This window comes from Bidens hawaiensis, unplaced genomic scaffold (assembly GCF_021521415.1).
Source record: "Bidens hawaiensis isolate Kalapana, Puna unplaced genomic scaffold, B.hawaiensis_p1.1 tig00007413_1, whole genome shotgun sequence".
Taxonomy (NCBI): Eukaryota; Viridiplantae; Streptophyta; class Magnoliopsida; order Asterales; family Asteraceae; genus Bidens; species Bidens hawaiensis.
Genome location: NW_027491517.1, coordinates 134,887 through 150,591, shown reverse-complemented (window position 1 = coordinate 150,591; position 15,705 = coordinate 134,887). Strand labels below are relative to the sequence as shown.

The 15,705-nt window shown below is 43.8% G+C and overlaps 2 protein-coding genes across 2 annotated transcripts; both read left to right on the top strand.

Annotated features, from left to right (window-relative positions):
* Positions 1–9,737: 9,737 nt before the first annotated feature.
* Positions 9,738–11,969, top strand: LOC143635226 (uncharacterized). The gene is made up of 2 exons (XM_077103101.1): positions 9,738–9,899; positions 10,843–11,969. The coding sequence occupies exons 1-2, from the start codon at positions 9,815–9,817 to the stop codon at positions 11,598–11,600; spliced, it is 843 nt and encodes a 280-aa protein (XP_076959216.1). The 5' UTR covers positions 9,738–9,814; the 3' UTR covers positions 11,601–11,969.
* A 1,910-nt stretch (positions 11,970–13,879) lies between these two features.
* Positions 13,880–14,881, top strand: LOC143635183 (large ribosomal subunit protein eL13z-like). Its single transcript, XM_077103067.1, has 4 exons — positions 13,880–14,026; positions 14,125–14,255; positions 14,346–14,504; positions 14,586–14,881. Exons 1-4 carry the CDS (start codon positions 13,918–13,920, stop codon positions 14,805–14,807), a joined length of 621 nt encoding a protein of 206 aa, XP_076959182.1. The 5' UTR covers positions 13,880–13,917; the 3' UTR covers positions 14,808–14,881.
* Positions 14,882–15,705: the final 824 nt, after the last annotated feature.

The following is a 15,705-nucleotide window of genomic DNA, read 5'->3' as shown; positions in this document are numbered from 1 at the left end:
ACGTGGTATGGCAGTAGTTGGTGAGTAGGCAGCGGCTAATAGTGACACAGTACAGGAGCATGCTGCTCGCCATACTGTGTCTGTAAGCTGTCGTATCTTTAGTCAGATCTTTTTCCCATACCTCGTCAGGTACAGTACAGAAGATCTTCCTGTATCGTACGGACTGGCTTATTTTGGCGGGAGTATTCCCCCTCCCGCCCTTGTGCGGGATAGTTCCCGGCTTCGCTCATTCCTTCAGGTGACACTGAGTGATTGAGAGCTAAGTGCCTTGTGCGTGTAGCCTTGCTGCGCGGGTGGCCTTCCCTGATGGCTTGTATCCGAGGCTGCGGGGACAGGCGGAGTCCTTCACCATCGGGAGGCATTTCCTGCGGGACCAGCTTGCGTATTGCGCGTAAGGACGTCACGTCTCTGAGCATGGTTGGTCCTGCGGATCCAGTTGGTTTCTGCGCAGACGTCCCTGTTCAAGGTGAGTCTTGCGGGTCCAACTGGGCTCTGCTGGGACCTACCTCTTCAAGTCCCCCCAGTCCAATGTTCTTCTCATGCGTGTTTAATAAAGTGAGGTGAACTTTTGGACTTAAGCAAAGGGTTTTTGAAAAGGGGGTTTTTAAGGTTTTCCATGGGGATTTCTCCCGCGGAAGTCCTTGTCACTTGCAGAAATTCCCGAGTTTCCTGCTTGGTCTTTAGGTATGATGCGGGTAGGTCTGTAACCTCCTCGCAAGTCAGGAGCGTTGAGTCCCACTTGTTTTGATTCTCCATGAGGTTTTGGTAGTTTTGAACATAGTGATCAATTATGTTAAGACCACCAATTCCATCCTGGAGCTTCAAACAACGTAGTTCTCGACGTTCCCGCTATGCGGGGATGTTATTTCCGTTTCCGCAAGCATTGCCCAGAAGATCCTTCTTGGTTTCAATTCCCAGCGGAGCGCTAGGTATGTGAAGGGTTTTGCCTTAACACTGTACCTGCGCTCGTCTTACGGTTACTTCCAAGGTATTCCTGGCGTCAATTCCCTGCGGGTGCTAGGTATGTGAAGGGTTTTGCCTTTACACTGTACCCGCACCCGTCTTATAGTTAGTTGGTTGCCGAGGAATACTTGGCTTCAATTCCCTGCGGGTGCTAGGTATGTGAAGGGTTTTGCCTTAACACTGTACCCGCAGCCGTCTTACGGTTACTTGTTCGCCAAGGTTTACTTGGCTTTAATTCCCTGCGGGTGCTAGGTGAGTGAAGGGTTTTGCCTTTACACTGTACCCGCATCCGTCTTACGGTTACTTGTTTGCCTAGGTTTACTTGGCTTCAATTCCCTGCGGGTGCTAGGTGCGTGAAGGGTTTTGCCTTTACACTTTACCCGCATCCGTCTTACGGTTACTTGTTTGCCAAGGTAAGGGGTATTTTCCCGTTTACTTTTTAATATTTTTAAATTTTGAATTTTGAAATTCGAAAGGTTGGTGGAAAGATAGGAACAGTCCAAACCTCTGAAACGTCGTGCGACAGTTTCTTCTGACTGTGTCAGGACGTGCAGGAAGTTATGGTGACGTGACAGTACATGGTCATTCCAGACGCTTTTTACGGCGCGTGGGCGCGATTTTTCGGGCGCGTGGCCGCGAAATTAATGGCATTCGTCCTGTCAACAGCTGTTGCCAGCTTGCCCGGTGCCACATGTCACGGTTTTATTGCACCTTCAATTTCTCTCTCCTTCGCATTAAATTCATCGCATTAATTGCGATCACTATATAAAGAGGGAGAGGGTCCTTTGTAATTCACACATTCATTTATTCTCTTCATCTCTAAGGCGATTTCTGGTGAATACTCCCTTATTCAGTTGAGCATTCCTCCGAAATCATTTTTTCTTCCTCTACAATATGTCTTCTCATGATGCTGAAGCTGTAGCTGACGATAGGAGTACTGCTGGCGAGTGCCAGTGTGCTCTACCTATCGATCTGTACCAGTATGTCGTCAGGAAATTCATGCTTGAGTCTCTTGAGCCTGAGTTTCCTGAACCTCAGCAGACTGTGTACGATGCCCCCAGTGGCAAGATCGGGGTATATGCTGCATTCTTTGTTTATGGGAACCTTAGGTTCCCATTGACAAAGTTTGTGTACCGTGTCCTGGAGAGGCACGGTGTGCACCTGACCGAGGTGCATCCGATGGCGATTGCCAAGGTTCGGCACTTCGAGTGGGTGTGCCGAATTCTGGGCATTGAGCCCTATGTGGACCGCCTGATGACCTTCTATACTTGGAGGTGCATCCAGGGGTGGTACACCCTGACAACCCGGATTAAGGGTTTGAAGATTTGCGCGACCGAGCGCAGTCTCCGATCGTGGAAGCGGGAGTTCTTCTACATTTCTGCCCGCGCCATCCCCATTGCCATGAAGTTTAAGAAGGGGCAAGCGCTTCCGAGCCTTCACGCTTCCAGCTACCAGGAGGCGGAATGGTTCGCGAAGATATCTCTTGTCCAATCTCCGGTTTACCGGTTCCCGGAGTCCGGGATGGTAATGCTGGGGATGAGCCGGGTATGGAAGGAGGCGTCTCGGTTTCCCATCCTTCTCGAATACGGTTTGAATTCTATTCCTTATGGTATGTCTTGTCTTTTTTGCTGATTTGAGTTTGGCTTCTAATTGTTTCTTTTCTTTCAGAGGGGAACGATTTGGAGTCGCTCCTGTACCCGCGGGAAGCTGACGGTCCCGTGCGGGTGGGTACTCGTGCTCTAGACGAGAACGAGTTGCCCATCCTGGAACAAACAGCGGATCGGTTTGTGGAGGTCTATCCGCTGGGCCACGAGATCCTGAGCTACCGGCGGCCAGGTAAGGCGTTATTCTATCCTCCCCCTCTCAATGCTGTACCCGCTGCTGGAATTCCTGACATCCTGTCTTCTTCTGAGGAATCCGCAGATGGTCCTCCGTTGGTGCGGAAGAAGAGGGCTGCCGGCGGGAAAGGGAAGGAGAAGGTGGCCTCCACAGCCGATCCAGTGGTCCTATCTGACAGTGAGTCAGATAATGAAGAGGTAGCGGGGAACCCCGGTGGTGAGAAGACCACTGTTCCGGAGGCTACGACTGCTACCTCCGGAGTACCAATGGCGACGACGGTGGCCGGCGTCAAGAGACCGGCTCCATCGGATTCGTCCCCGCCCGTCCGTACGTTCAAGCTCAAGAAAACCCGTAAGTACAAACATCCTTATCTTTGTAGATTTCACTATAAATTTATTGACACTTATCTTCTTGTGCAGGCGTGGATGTTGACGCATTCCAGGGTGGAGTGCCGAGTAGTACCTCTCCGCCGATGACGGTAGGCTTGGTCAGCCTACCTGAGGCGTCGACCCAGGCGCCTGCGCCTGCTCCCGCTGGTTCAGTTGCTCACTCTGAGCCGACTGTTCCAGCCGAGTTGACGTCACCGCCGGCCGTGAGTGCGATTTTTACAGCATCCTTCACCGAGCCGGCGGTTACGATTGCTGCGGATTCTGCGGCAGCGACTGCGGCGGCTGCCACCATGCCCCCGCCACCGGCACCGACGGCCGGCCCATCAGGTACGCATGGGAGTACTCGCCAATCTTTGCCACCTTCCCATCTGCCTGACCTTTTGGATGGGTTTTCTTTGGGTTCAGGTGATGGGTTCGGCGGCTATCGGCCTGTTATAGACCCTACAGGTGCGTAGGGTTCCTTTGGCCCTTTTTCACTTTTATTTATCATTTTTTTCCTAACTGCTTTTTTGTTTTTTGCAGTGTCGGATTCCAATGAAGTGTATGTTCCGCGATGGAACATACGCCGAAGAACAACCCTTCGTACCCCTGTGGAGTGCGTGGAATGGGCTCGCCACGCTGCTCCCCATGGTGCGTTGGGGGAAGCCATGGCTAGCTACCAGGAGGGTAGGCTAACCAATGAGCTTCGGGTTCTCCAGGCCCGGATGCAGCCGCGCGTCGAGCTGCTTTGTCGTGAAAACGACAAGTTGAAAGCCGCTCGCGCCAAGGATGTATCTCAAGCGCGGGCTCTTCGGGAGGAGAACCAACAGTTGGCCGCAGCTGCTGCGGAGAAGGAGAAGGCCTTCAAGGCCCTCGAGGTTGAGGTTCAAGCGCGACTCGAGGCCCGCTCCAAGGCTGCCCAAGCTGTTAACGAAACAGCTTCGGCTGGCTAAGGAGACTGCGAGGAACGCAACCGAGAGGGCCACCAAGGCTGAAGCCGTTGCTGAGCCTTTACGCGTGGAGAACGAGGAGCTCAAGGCCAGATTAGAGGCTCTCCAACGTGCTCATGATGCCTTGGCGATGGAAGATGCCAAGAAGCTCCAGGAGATCTTGGACCAGAGGGGCGTGCTTGACCATACCGAACGGAAGCTTAAGGGCGTCGAAGAGGCTGCCGCAAAGGAAGTGCTACTTGCCAAACTTAACAAAAGCGAAGCCGAACGCGCCTGCACCCAAGCTCAAGCCGCCCTTAAAGAAGCTCTGGTTGCCAAGGAATGGATTCTTCGAGAAGCGTTGTCTCAGGTATGTTTAGCTTTACGTCTTCACGCTTTCCTTTGCACATAGAAAAGGTGTTTGACACTTGTATTTTTTTTGTAGGTTGTGCATCGGGTCTTCTCAGAGACTACTTACGATGATGCCATGAGCGCAGCCCTCAACGCTTCTCATGAGGATGGGGAAAAGGCCGGCTTCCTGCTTGGTCTAGGGTTCGTTGAGAGAGGCTTTCCGCCTTCCAACTTCCCTTTGTTCAATGTGGACACCGAAGCTGCATATGACCAAGCGGTGAACCAATATGCCGCCTTCCCGCATCCGGTGGTGGAGAAGGTGAAGGAAGTCGCTGCTGCTGATGATGGACTTGCTATCCTCAAGGCTTTCCTTGAACCGCCACGCTCCACTGATGGGGCGGGTCCAAGTGGAAGTGGTCCTGAAGCTTGATTCTGAAGATCCCTTCCCGCTGCTAGGATATACTAGATTTTGTTTTGTAGGCGGGTAGTTACCCGGCCATTCTTGTAATATATCTTGTGAAATACAAATCTTTTTGCGTATAAGATTGTTATTTCCTTCTCTGGGTTCCTTGCTTTATAAACTTATGACTTGCATACTTAGTTTAAATTAGCAATTTTCCAAGTGTTTAGAATAAGTTAACCTGTTGAACGTGGTTGATAATGGGTTAAAGTTTTGCTTCCTCTTTCGTGATTGTGCGGGTAGAACCGTCACTTGCACTTAGTAGGATGGCTAAACTTTAACCTTCATCTGACCTGCGTGTAGGTTTTCCTCATCTTTTGAGGATAAGTTAACCTTTGAACGTGGTTGATAATAGGTGTGAAGTTTTGCTTCCTCTTTCGTGATTGTGCGGGTGGAACCGTCACTTGCACTTAGTAGGATGGCAAAACTTTACCCTTATCTGACCTGCGTGTAGGTTTTCCTCATCCTTTGAGGATAAGTTAACCTTTGAACGTGGTAGATAATAGGTGTGAAGTTTTGCTTTCTCTTTCGTGATTGTGCGGGTGGAACCGTCACTTGCACTTAGTAGGATGTCAAAACTTTACCCTTATCTGACCTGCGTGTGGGTTTTCCTCATCCTTTTAAGAAATTTGTTTTGAACCGTTCGACGCGCGGTTGTCGATAGGTTAGTGTTCAGTTTCCTTTCCTGATTCATGCGGATAGACCGGCACTTTCATTTAATGGGATAATTGAACTCTTCCCCTTCAACTGACCTGCGTGAAGGTTTTGTCCTGTTATTGGGTTTGTGCGGGTAGGACCGCCTTCCCACGCAACGACTTCACGTAATTATGCGGTGAAAGCCGGCATATTAGTGTTCAGAAAAGTAAAATCATCAGCTTCGATGTTCTAAAGAGAATCATTTCCATTAGAAGTGGCTCTTGGCCTTTTCTTTACAAATTGGAATTGATTTACATGCAAACTGTGTAAATGAGCTCCCTTCCATGTTGGGATGGGAGTGCCATCGAGCCGATACGCACCTGGTTCGGGATCTCGTTCTTTACGCAGCATGTAGTCTCGACATTGAAGCTGGAATTTTTATTCGTGTTTTCCCCAGCTGAGGTTCTACACGCACCCGCCAGCTCAGCCTTTATTGCGCCACGAGGTGCGCGAGCGTCCCATCTCTGACAAATGCTTCGACCATGTCTTTTACGTCTATGCATTCTTCAGTGTTGTGGCCTTTTGTCTTGTGAAAGTCACAGTATTTGCTCCGATCAGCATCATGACGATGTCGGACTATTGGAGGCTTTGGCCACGGGAGCTCTTCAGTAGCGAATATCTCAGTGACGCTTTTGGTGAGTGGCGTCCATCTGGAGTTCCGGTGCGGCTGTACATTATCCCTTCCGCCCAATCGATGTTGCAAGCCGGATGAGGTGTCAAGGTTTACCCTTGACTGCCAAATGCCTAGCTTCCGCTTTTTATTTAGTCGGGCGGTGAGGACGTTGTCTTCTCTCGTCTTCTGAGTGTAGAGGTTTGTGCTCTGTGGGAGATCTCTACCCAGTTGCTTCTCCGTTTCCGCATAGCGTTTTGCTGCTGTCATGATGGCATCTCATGTGGACGGCATGCCATCTTTACCCGTTAGGGTGCGGATGAGCTCTGGGTCATGCGCGCCCTGGATGAAGGCAGCGCGAACAAGATCTTCGCTGATATTGCCCAAACTTAGCTTCTTTGAGTTGAAGCGAGTGATGAAGTTTGGCAGAGATTCATCTTCTTCTCGTATGCATTTGAGGATTGTCCATTGCTCCTCGGTATACTTCCGTTGCTGACTGAAGTGTTGGCTAAACTTCTGCTGGAAGTCTGCCCAGTCGTAGATGTGGTTGACCGGTAGACGATCAAACCAAGCTCTAGCAGCCCCAACAAGCGTCATTTGGAACATGTAACACCACGTGGGTTCCGTCCAATTGCTGACGGTTGCCCCCGCTATGAACCTGTTCAAATGATCGTCTGGATCAGATATACCGTCATATGTGCCTATGTTAGGCATTTGTTTGGCACTCTTTGGGGCGATTGCTTCCGCAATGTCCCTTGCAAATTTGGACGTTCCCGCATTTGCAACGTTTGGTCTGAACGTTTTGGAGAAGTCTCGTGGACTTCCACCTGTGCTTTTTGGTTTGAAGGCTTGTCCAAAAAGCCTTTTCGGTTGGGAGTCCGTTTCCTTACGCTTCCCTTTTGCCCTATGGCGAGGGTTCGCGTCGGATTCCTCCGAGTCATCGAAGTAATCTTCGAATTCGTCAGCCTGTTGGACGGAACGCAAGCGTTCGTCCAACTCAGCTTGGAATTCCCTCTGTCGTGCCTCCGCCCATGCCTTAATTTCATCGAGTGTTTGGCGGGGAAGTCTTGTTCGTTTCTCTAACTGGGTATCGGTGATTCCCAGTGAGCGATTATTTACTGCACTTGCCCCAGCTTGGGTAACTGGGGTAGTGTTCGTAAAATTTACTTCACTTGCCCCGGCTTGGGTAGCTGGGGTAGTGTTTGCAAAAACTGTGTTGCCGGTATTCCCCCCAGTAGCTGGGGTTGTGGTTACCGGAATTTCTCTAACCATCTTATAAGTTTGAAAAAACTGGAGAAAAATAAAGTTCTAGCTTTATGCACGGATGGCGCCAATGAAGAAACACCAACCGGACCCCGGGCAGATTACTGGTAACCTGGGGGTTAGATAGATGTTTCCCACGAGGGGTTAGACCCTGAGAAGATGGTTCTTCTGATAACCTGCAAAATAGACACCGTGAGCTTGTCACTGAGAAGGGGGGGGGGGGTTCCTCCTTGTGACCACCCTCCGGCGTGAGAATCAGACTAGATTGCTCTTTAAATATAAATGTATATTTAAGAGATTACTAGAGCAGATATCAGGTATAATATGATGATATCAGATAAGATATGATGGTCATACCATTTGTGGTATTTATAGCCGAAGGTAGGTTTCCAAGGAGGTGTGGCCGGCTGCAACAGTGTTCCTGTTCCACCAACAGTGGCCTACGCACGTGCCCTGCTAGTAGTTGGTGAGTAGGCAGCGGCTGATAGTGACCAGGCCTGCTGTGTACTATTCCTTTTCCACCAACTGCCGGCTACGCACGTGGTATGGCAGTAGTTGGTGAGTAGGCAGCGGCTAATAGTGACACAGTACAGGAGCATGCTGCTCGCCATACTGTGTCTGTAAGCTGTCGTATCTTTAGTCAGATCTTTTTCCCATACCTCGTCAGGTACAGTACAGAAGATCTTCCTGTATCGTACGGACTGGCTTATTTTGGCGGGAGTATTCCCCCTCCCGCCCTTGTGCGGGATAGTTCCCGGCTTCGCTCATTCCTTCAGGTGACACTGAGTGATTGAGAGCTAAGTGCCTTGTGCGTGTAGCCTTGCTGCGCGGGTGGCCTTCCCTGATGGCTTGTATCCGAGGCTGCGGGGACAGGCGGAGTCCTTCACCATCGGGAGGCATTTCCTGCGGGACCAGCTTGCGTATTGCGCGTAAGGACGTCACGTCTCTGAGCATGGTTGGTCCTGCGGATCCAGTTGGTTTCTGCGCAGACGTACCTGTTCAAGGTGAGTCTTGCGGGTCCAACTGGGCTCTGCTGGGACCTACCTCTTCAAGTTTGGATTTATAATTTACTGCATTGATGCGTTTATTAGTTGCTTTCAAAGATATCCAAATGCACTTATTCTATAAAGATTTCAAGATGAACCATTTTTGACTTTGTAAGCTGAGTTTTGAAAATTTAGGGGTAATAAATCATTTATATATAGATGAAATATTTTGTGTTTGTTTTTATTTCTAACTAGCTAAATGGATTAAATTGTGCTATACCTAAAATTTTATTTGGATATAAAAAAACTAGCAAATTTTAACTAGCGAACGTAAATGACATGTTTTCTTGTTCATTTTTTATAAAATAAACATATATAAAGAAACGTTTTGCATAACACTTCCACTAAATTTCGATTCATTTACAAAAGAAACTTATACTGATTTTTTTTGGAGAGGAGTGGAGGGGGGAGCGAAAATAATAATAATAAAAAAAAATCAAACCATCGAACTTCAAATAATTAAAATTTGTATTGTTCATCCCTTTTACCTTTGAATCACAACCAACACGGTACCGACTAACTTGCGTTGGTTTTGGAGTATGGAATCAGAATTTCTAGCAGTTAGCAACAACGACATCAACGTTGTTGGTTTTGATCTTTTGAATTGGGAACACTGATGGTCGCATTCCACACAAGCTTGTTGCTCCCATCCACTCTGTAATTTATCTTTTATTAGTTTTTTTGGTTTAGCCTTTCAAAAATCACATATTATAACTTTTCTTTAACTTGCTAACGAATCATCTACATTTGCTACTGGTTAAATTCACAACATCGGGATACATTCATATTTCAATTCGAGAAAATCCCAAACCTAAGGCCAACGCCTGTGAACGCTCACTTGAAAGAACAACAATGCGGTAAGATAAAACCCGTTCAGTATAAAGATCCAACTAGTGATTTATCTTTTATTAGTTTTTTTGGTTTAGCCTTTCAAAAATCACATATTATAACTTTTCTTTAACTTGCTAACGAATCATCTACATTTGCTACTGGCTAAATTCACAACATCGGGATACATTCATATTTCAATCCGAGAAAATCCCAAACCTAAGGCCAACGCCTGTGAACGCTCACTTGAAAGAACAACAATACGGTAAGATAAAACCCGTTCAGTATAAAGATCCAACTAGTGAAAGTCACATGCTCCATGGTCTCCCGTCATCAATTTTATATTATAAAAGTGTTAAAACTTCACAAGAAGAATAAAGGACTGAATCTATTAAAACCGGGTTCTTTTTTATTACTTCACTTCATCGTAGAAACCCTAATTCAGAGCCAAATTCAATCCAATGGTCTTCAAGCAAATCATTTCTCGGGTTCCCGGCAAGAGCCGGATCTCCGGTCAAATCGGACAAAAGCGTGACTTGTTTTCAGGCAAGCTGTTATATTAATGTTTTCAATTCATATATAATGATGATGTATGTGTTTAGGTATTTAGAATTTGGGGCTTTTGTTTAGGGTTCATGTTATAATAAGTGTATTATGATTGAGGTATTTTAGATCTGTAGTATATATATAAGTATAATTAAAATCATGATAAAGCTTGAAAGTTGATTTCTTTTATTTGTAACAACTCAATCAGTTACTGTTATATTAACTATGCTTCTCAAACAATATAACCGTCCCACTTTCTACTTGTTGAAAGAAATGTGTTCTGTTTTAGTTTTTTTACTTATATCAATTGCAACATTTAGTGAGCGAATATAGGCTTTGCATTGACCTTAAAGCATATGTAAATAAAAAACCGTGTGATAGCATGTTTGGCCATCAGATAACAAGTTCATTGGATGGTCGTGGTTTTTAATTTTCTTATTTGTATGTTGTATAAGGTTAATGTAAAGTTTGTATTTGATAATTGGATGTTACAATTGATGTAAAGTGGAAAATACTGAAAATAAAGCATTTTTTCACTTTGACTGGTAAAAGAGAGAGGGATATATTGTTTGAGATGGCATAGTTAATATAAAAGTAATAGGTGATTTGTTTAAAATGAAATTAAAGTAATTCTACCTTCATGTTTTAGGATGATTTTATTTATTGTTATAATGAAACAAGACACACAGAGGGAAGCTTTTTATAGAGATTTTAAGACATGATTAAGATTAGAGAAGCGATTAAGTATGAAAGAAATATAGTTAAGTAGTTAACTTTCTAATATTAAGATAATATTGGTGTTATATCATTTCAAAAACATAAGTCAAAATCAATATGCTCTAACAAGTCTTGTGTCCCATGAAAACTTCAACACTTCTCTTTTTTAGATATCACATCAAAATTGGATTTTTTTTAAAAATTACAAAACGTGTACCTCTTTCAGGAATTTCAGAGAACTACCAAAGTCCAACTCGCGTTCTTCACAATGTTGTCCCTAAATATTTAGGAAACTTGGGCATGAAATTAGGTTTTGCACAAAAAAGTTATCTTCCTGCCTCATTAAACTTTGCAAACTCTATCCATACTGTGGGCCCAAAGGAGTTTGAGAGAGGCGATAATAATGGGCGTGGTGATAGAGAAAATAACTCTGGATATTTTGGAGGCGTGACTAATGGGCCTGTTGAGAGAGAAAACAATTCTGGATATTTTGGAGGCGCGAATAACGGGCCTGTTTTTAGAGAAAACTATGCTAGATCTTTTGAAGGTCCACATCAAAGATTGGCCGATATAAACAGAGGACAACTACCCATTCAGCCAGAGTTCTTTCAGAATTTGACCAGAAAGTTTGCTGACATGGGTAAATCTCGAGACCTAAGTGAAACGGGTCAGGACAGTAGACCATATGTGCAAGGTTTTGACCAATCTCAATCTGGTTTATCTGGTAGGAATATGAATTTTTCTGGGGGTTTTATGAGAGAGAATGAAAATTACCGATCTGGGGTAGAGCAAAATGCAGATATAGTTCATGTTAAAATTATGCGCAATAATACGTTCGTGACAGTAACTGATTCTAAAGGGAACAAGAAAATGGGGTCATCTGCGGGTAGTTTGGCTGAAATGAAAGGCGGACCGAAGGTTTCTAATATTCCGCTGAAGCAACTTGTGAACATGTGGGACGAGAGGCTAAACGTATGGGGTTAAAGTCGGTTGTGATGAAGGTTAACGGGTTCACTTTTTTTAAGAAAAAGAAGTTGGCTATTTTGAGTTTTAGAGATGGGTACACTAACTCGAGGTCTGATAAAAACCCGATTGTGTACCTTGAAGATACGACACGTAAGCCACATAACGGGTGTCGGCGCAAGAAGCAGCGTCGGGTGTAGAATGTTTGTTACTTTGATGTTTTTTCAGCAACGGCATAAATAAGTATTGGATTTTTGCAAAAATATGAAATTACAGTTTCTTGTGGTTAAACTGAATGACTGTTGCAGAATGTTTTGCTTGATAGTTTTACATTTGTTTATTTACATTTCCTTTGTGATTTGATCTCATTTTATTTTTGTTAAGTTTAAACGTTGAAGTCATAGAGCCATTAGCTATACGAAGAAATTGAAACGAGGTGACCTGTTTTGTTTTAAGTTTGTTCCAATTAAGTCACTCATTTTTTATTTTGTCTCAATTAAGTAACTCAACTTTCAATGTGTCTTAATTAGGTCACTCAACTTTTAATTTTAGTTCAATTAGGTCACTCAACTCTCAATAAATGTTCTAATACTATTTTTTTTACCTTAATATTGTATGTTCATAAATAACTAAAACGTTATTAAAAGCAACATTTTTTTAATTTTTATCAGTATATATTACGATAATATAGAACTTTTCCCTCTCGTTTTAAAACATAAATTGAAATTTAAGTGACCTAATTGAGACAAATTGAAAATTGAGTGACCTGATTGAGACAAAAATAAAAATATGAGTGACTTAATTGACACAAACTTGAAACTTGGTTACTATTTTATAGTGTTTTCCCTTATTTTAAGCAACACAAAATTTGAAAGAAACAGTTTTGAATTTACTACAAAAAAAGAAAAAAAAACAATAATAATTTGCAATAAAAAAATGAATGGAGGAAGGGATGATAATATGGAAATGTAAGAGAATGATATTGATAGAAGGTGCAAATAAGTCGAGCTCAACCCGAGCCCTACGCCACTCGAGCTCGGCTCGTTATGCTTTTTTGAAGCTCAAACTTGACTCGTATATTGAAAATGAAGCTCGAGATAGACTCGGTTCGAGCTAATTTGAAAGACAAAAACCTCGACGAGCCTAAGCTCAGCTCGAGTTAGACTCGTTAGTCTTTTTCAAAGCTCGAGCTCAAGTTGTATGCTAAAAATGAAGCTCGAGAGGGCTCGAGCTAATTTGAGAAAAAAAACCTTCAATGAGCCTAAGCTCAGCACGTGCCTAGTTTTATAATGTGAAACTAATACATAGAAGTCCAAACATTTAAGAACATAAAATTACACAAGGCTCCTTCGGCTCAACGATTTTCCATACAAGGCTCAAGCTCGGGCTAGATAACAAAAAGAACTTTGTTTTGAGGTTGGGGTCGGGCTCGATAAGGCTTAGCTCTTTTCAAGGTATTTAGCTTGTATCAAGTCCAAAATCCAGAGGTTAACAGACTTGACGTCTTGACCTACACTCGCCCGGCCCTAGTCTTGAGTTTTGCATACACACTTACGACCCATTGGGCTCAATCTTTATATCCTAGTTAGTCCAGCCCATTTACCATGACATGAAATCTGAGCCGTTAGATCTAGGTCACAATCAACTTCACCTAACTTAAAACACTCTAATACCAAAGCCACCACCGATTCCTCTGCTTCTTCAATCTCTCTGTATCCTCGGGTTGCTCACTTTCATATTCTTATTAATTAATTAACTCTTGCTATAATTCGTTTAGCTAGCATAGAATACGTTTGTAATTAGTTGAATTTGATTATTAGTTACAATGCTGCCAATGCACAATAATATTAGTCAGCTGTGAATGAAGATCCTAAGATAAAGTATTTGTGAATGTGTTTTAGATTGTTAATATTAGTATTTGCAAACTAAAACTGGTTTATTAAGTAATCGGTTTTCGGTTAATGTGTTTGGTTTATTTGGTTATTTTGTTGGTTTGGTTAATTTCGCTTAGAAGTAAATGAAATGGAGGTATAAAAGCTAGAATTCAATATATGGAAATATTAATGGTTCAAGTCGATTTTATTAATTTTGGTTAACTAATCGCACAAAAAGATCCCATAACTGATTATGTTATTTCAGTTAATTTCGGTTTGGCTTTGTAGGTTTTCAGTTTCATAACTGATTATTTTGGTTAACTCGGTTTTTGGTTGATTTTGTTTCGGTTTTGTCGGTTTACGGTTCGGTTTTGTCGGTTTACGGTTCGGTTTTGTTTAACTGTTTGGCTATTGCTCACACTCAATACTTAATAAAGCAATATGATGCCTTTTGTAGGTAAGTCATGGTGAAGCACAACAACGTTATCCCCAACGGCCACTTCAAGAAGCATTGGCAAAATTATGTCAAGACCTGGTTCAACCAACCTGCCCGCAAAACCAGGAGACGCAATGGTAAGCTCTGACGTGTCATTAAAGCTAGTTTGTTTACTCTGTTTCATTTTAGTTAAGTTGGTGTCTCACTGTTGATGTTTTTATATATATATTTACAGCTAGGCAAGCGAAGGCGGTTAAGGTTTTCCCGAGGCCTGCTGGAAAGCTCCGTCCCCAGGTTCATGGTCAAACCTTGAAATACAACATGAAACTTAGGGAGGGCAGGGGATTTTCTCTTGAAGAGTTGAAGGTAAGACGTGCTCGGTTTTGTATTTAAGTCATCTAAATGGTTTTATTAGAAGTTAGCTGGAAAGTTTTAAACTTGTTTTTGTAAAAACAGGCTGCGGGTATTCCCAAGAAACTTGCTCCGACCATCGGTATCGCTGTGGACCACAGGCGCAGGAACCGCTCTTTGGAAGGTTTACAAGCGAATGTTCAGAGGCTAAAGACCTTCAAGGGTAAGTTAGTTGTCTTCCCAAGACGCGCAAGAAAGACAAAGGTAAACTATTTTAAATGCTTCGTCAGCATTATACATTACTTGCTTTTTATAATTGTGTGGTTTTTCTTTTTCTTGAATCAGGCGGGTGACTCAACACCAGAAGAGCTTGCAACTGCTACTCAGGTTCAAGGTCCGGTATTGCCTATTGCTAGGGAGAAGGCGACTGTTGAACTTGTGAAGGTTACTGAAGAGATGAAGTCCTTTAATGCTTATGCTAAGTTGCGCTTGGAGAGGACAAACCAGCGTCATTTGGGTGCAAGGCTTAAGAGGGCTGCAGAGGCGGAGAAGGAAGAGAAGAAATAGGTGAAAGGATATTGGTTGGTTTGTTTGGTTAACTTATGTTATAAAACTGTTTTGAATGTTATTTGGAGTTTAGATGTTTTGTGTTTTTTATTATTATCCCAAAGTTTAAACTTTGTTTTTGTTATGAGAGAATGGTGTGATTAGCACCAAGGTTTTTCATTCTATACTGCATTTGAGTTAAAATTTAACCAATTGGTGTTCACAACAAGAGTGCTGTATAATTACCTAGGGGTGTTATTCGGGTTGTGCTTACGGGTTTTGGGTTTCTTGGGTTCGATTGATTGAATGAATAAGTGGGTTGACTGATAATTATAACTGTTAAATAATAATAATAATATAGTTGAAGAAACACTAAGTGACCCCGGCAAATTACGGATAATCTTAGGGTTAAGTAGATGTTTCCCACGAGGGTTAGGTCCGGCAAAGATGGTTATTCTTCTGATGACCTGCAAAACAGACACCGTGAGCTTGTCACTGAGAAGGGGGGGTTCCTCCTTGTGACCACCCTCCGGCGTGAGAATCAGACTAGATTGCTCTGAATATAAGTGTATATTAAGAGAAATAGCTAGAGAAGATAATATAATATCAGATGATATGAGATGATATAAGATGATCATACCGTTCCAAGGTGTTGGAGTATTTATAGCCGAAGGTAGGTTTCCAAGCAGGTACGGCCAGCTGTATAATATTCCTTTTCCACCAACTGTGGGCTACGTACGTGCCATGCTGGTGGTTGGTGGGTAGGCAGCGGCTGATAGTGACATGGCCGGCTGTGTACTATTCCTTTTCCACCAACTACAGGCTATGTACGTGCCACGATGAGGGTTGGTGGGTAGGCAGCGGCTGATAGTGACATTTTGTACTGGAGCATGCTCCTCCTCGTACTATTGTCGGTGAG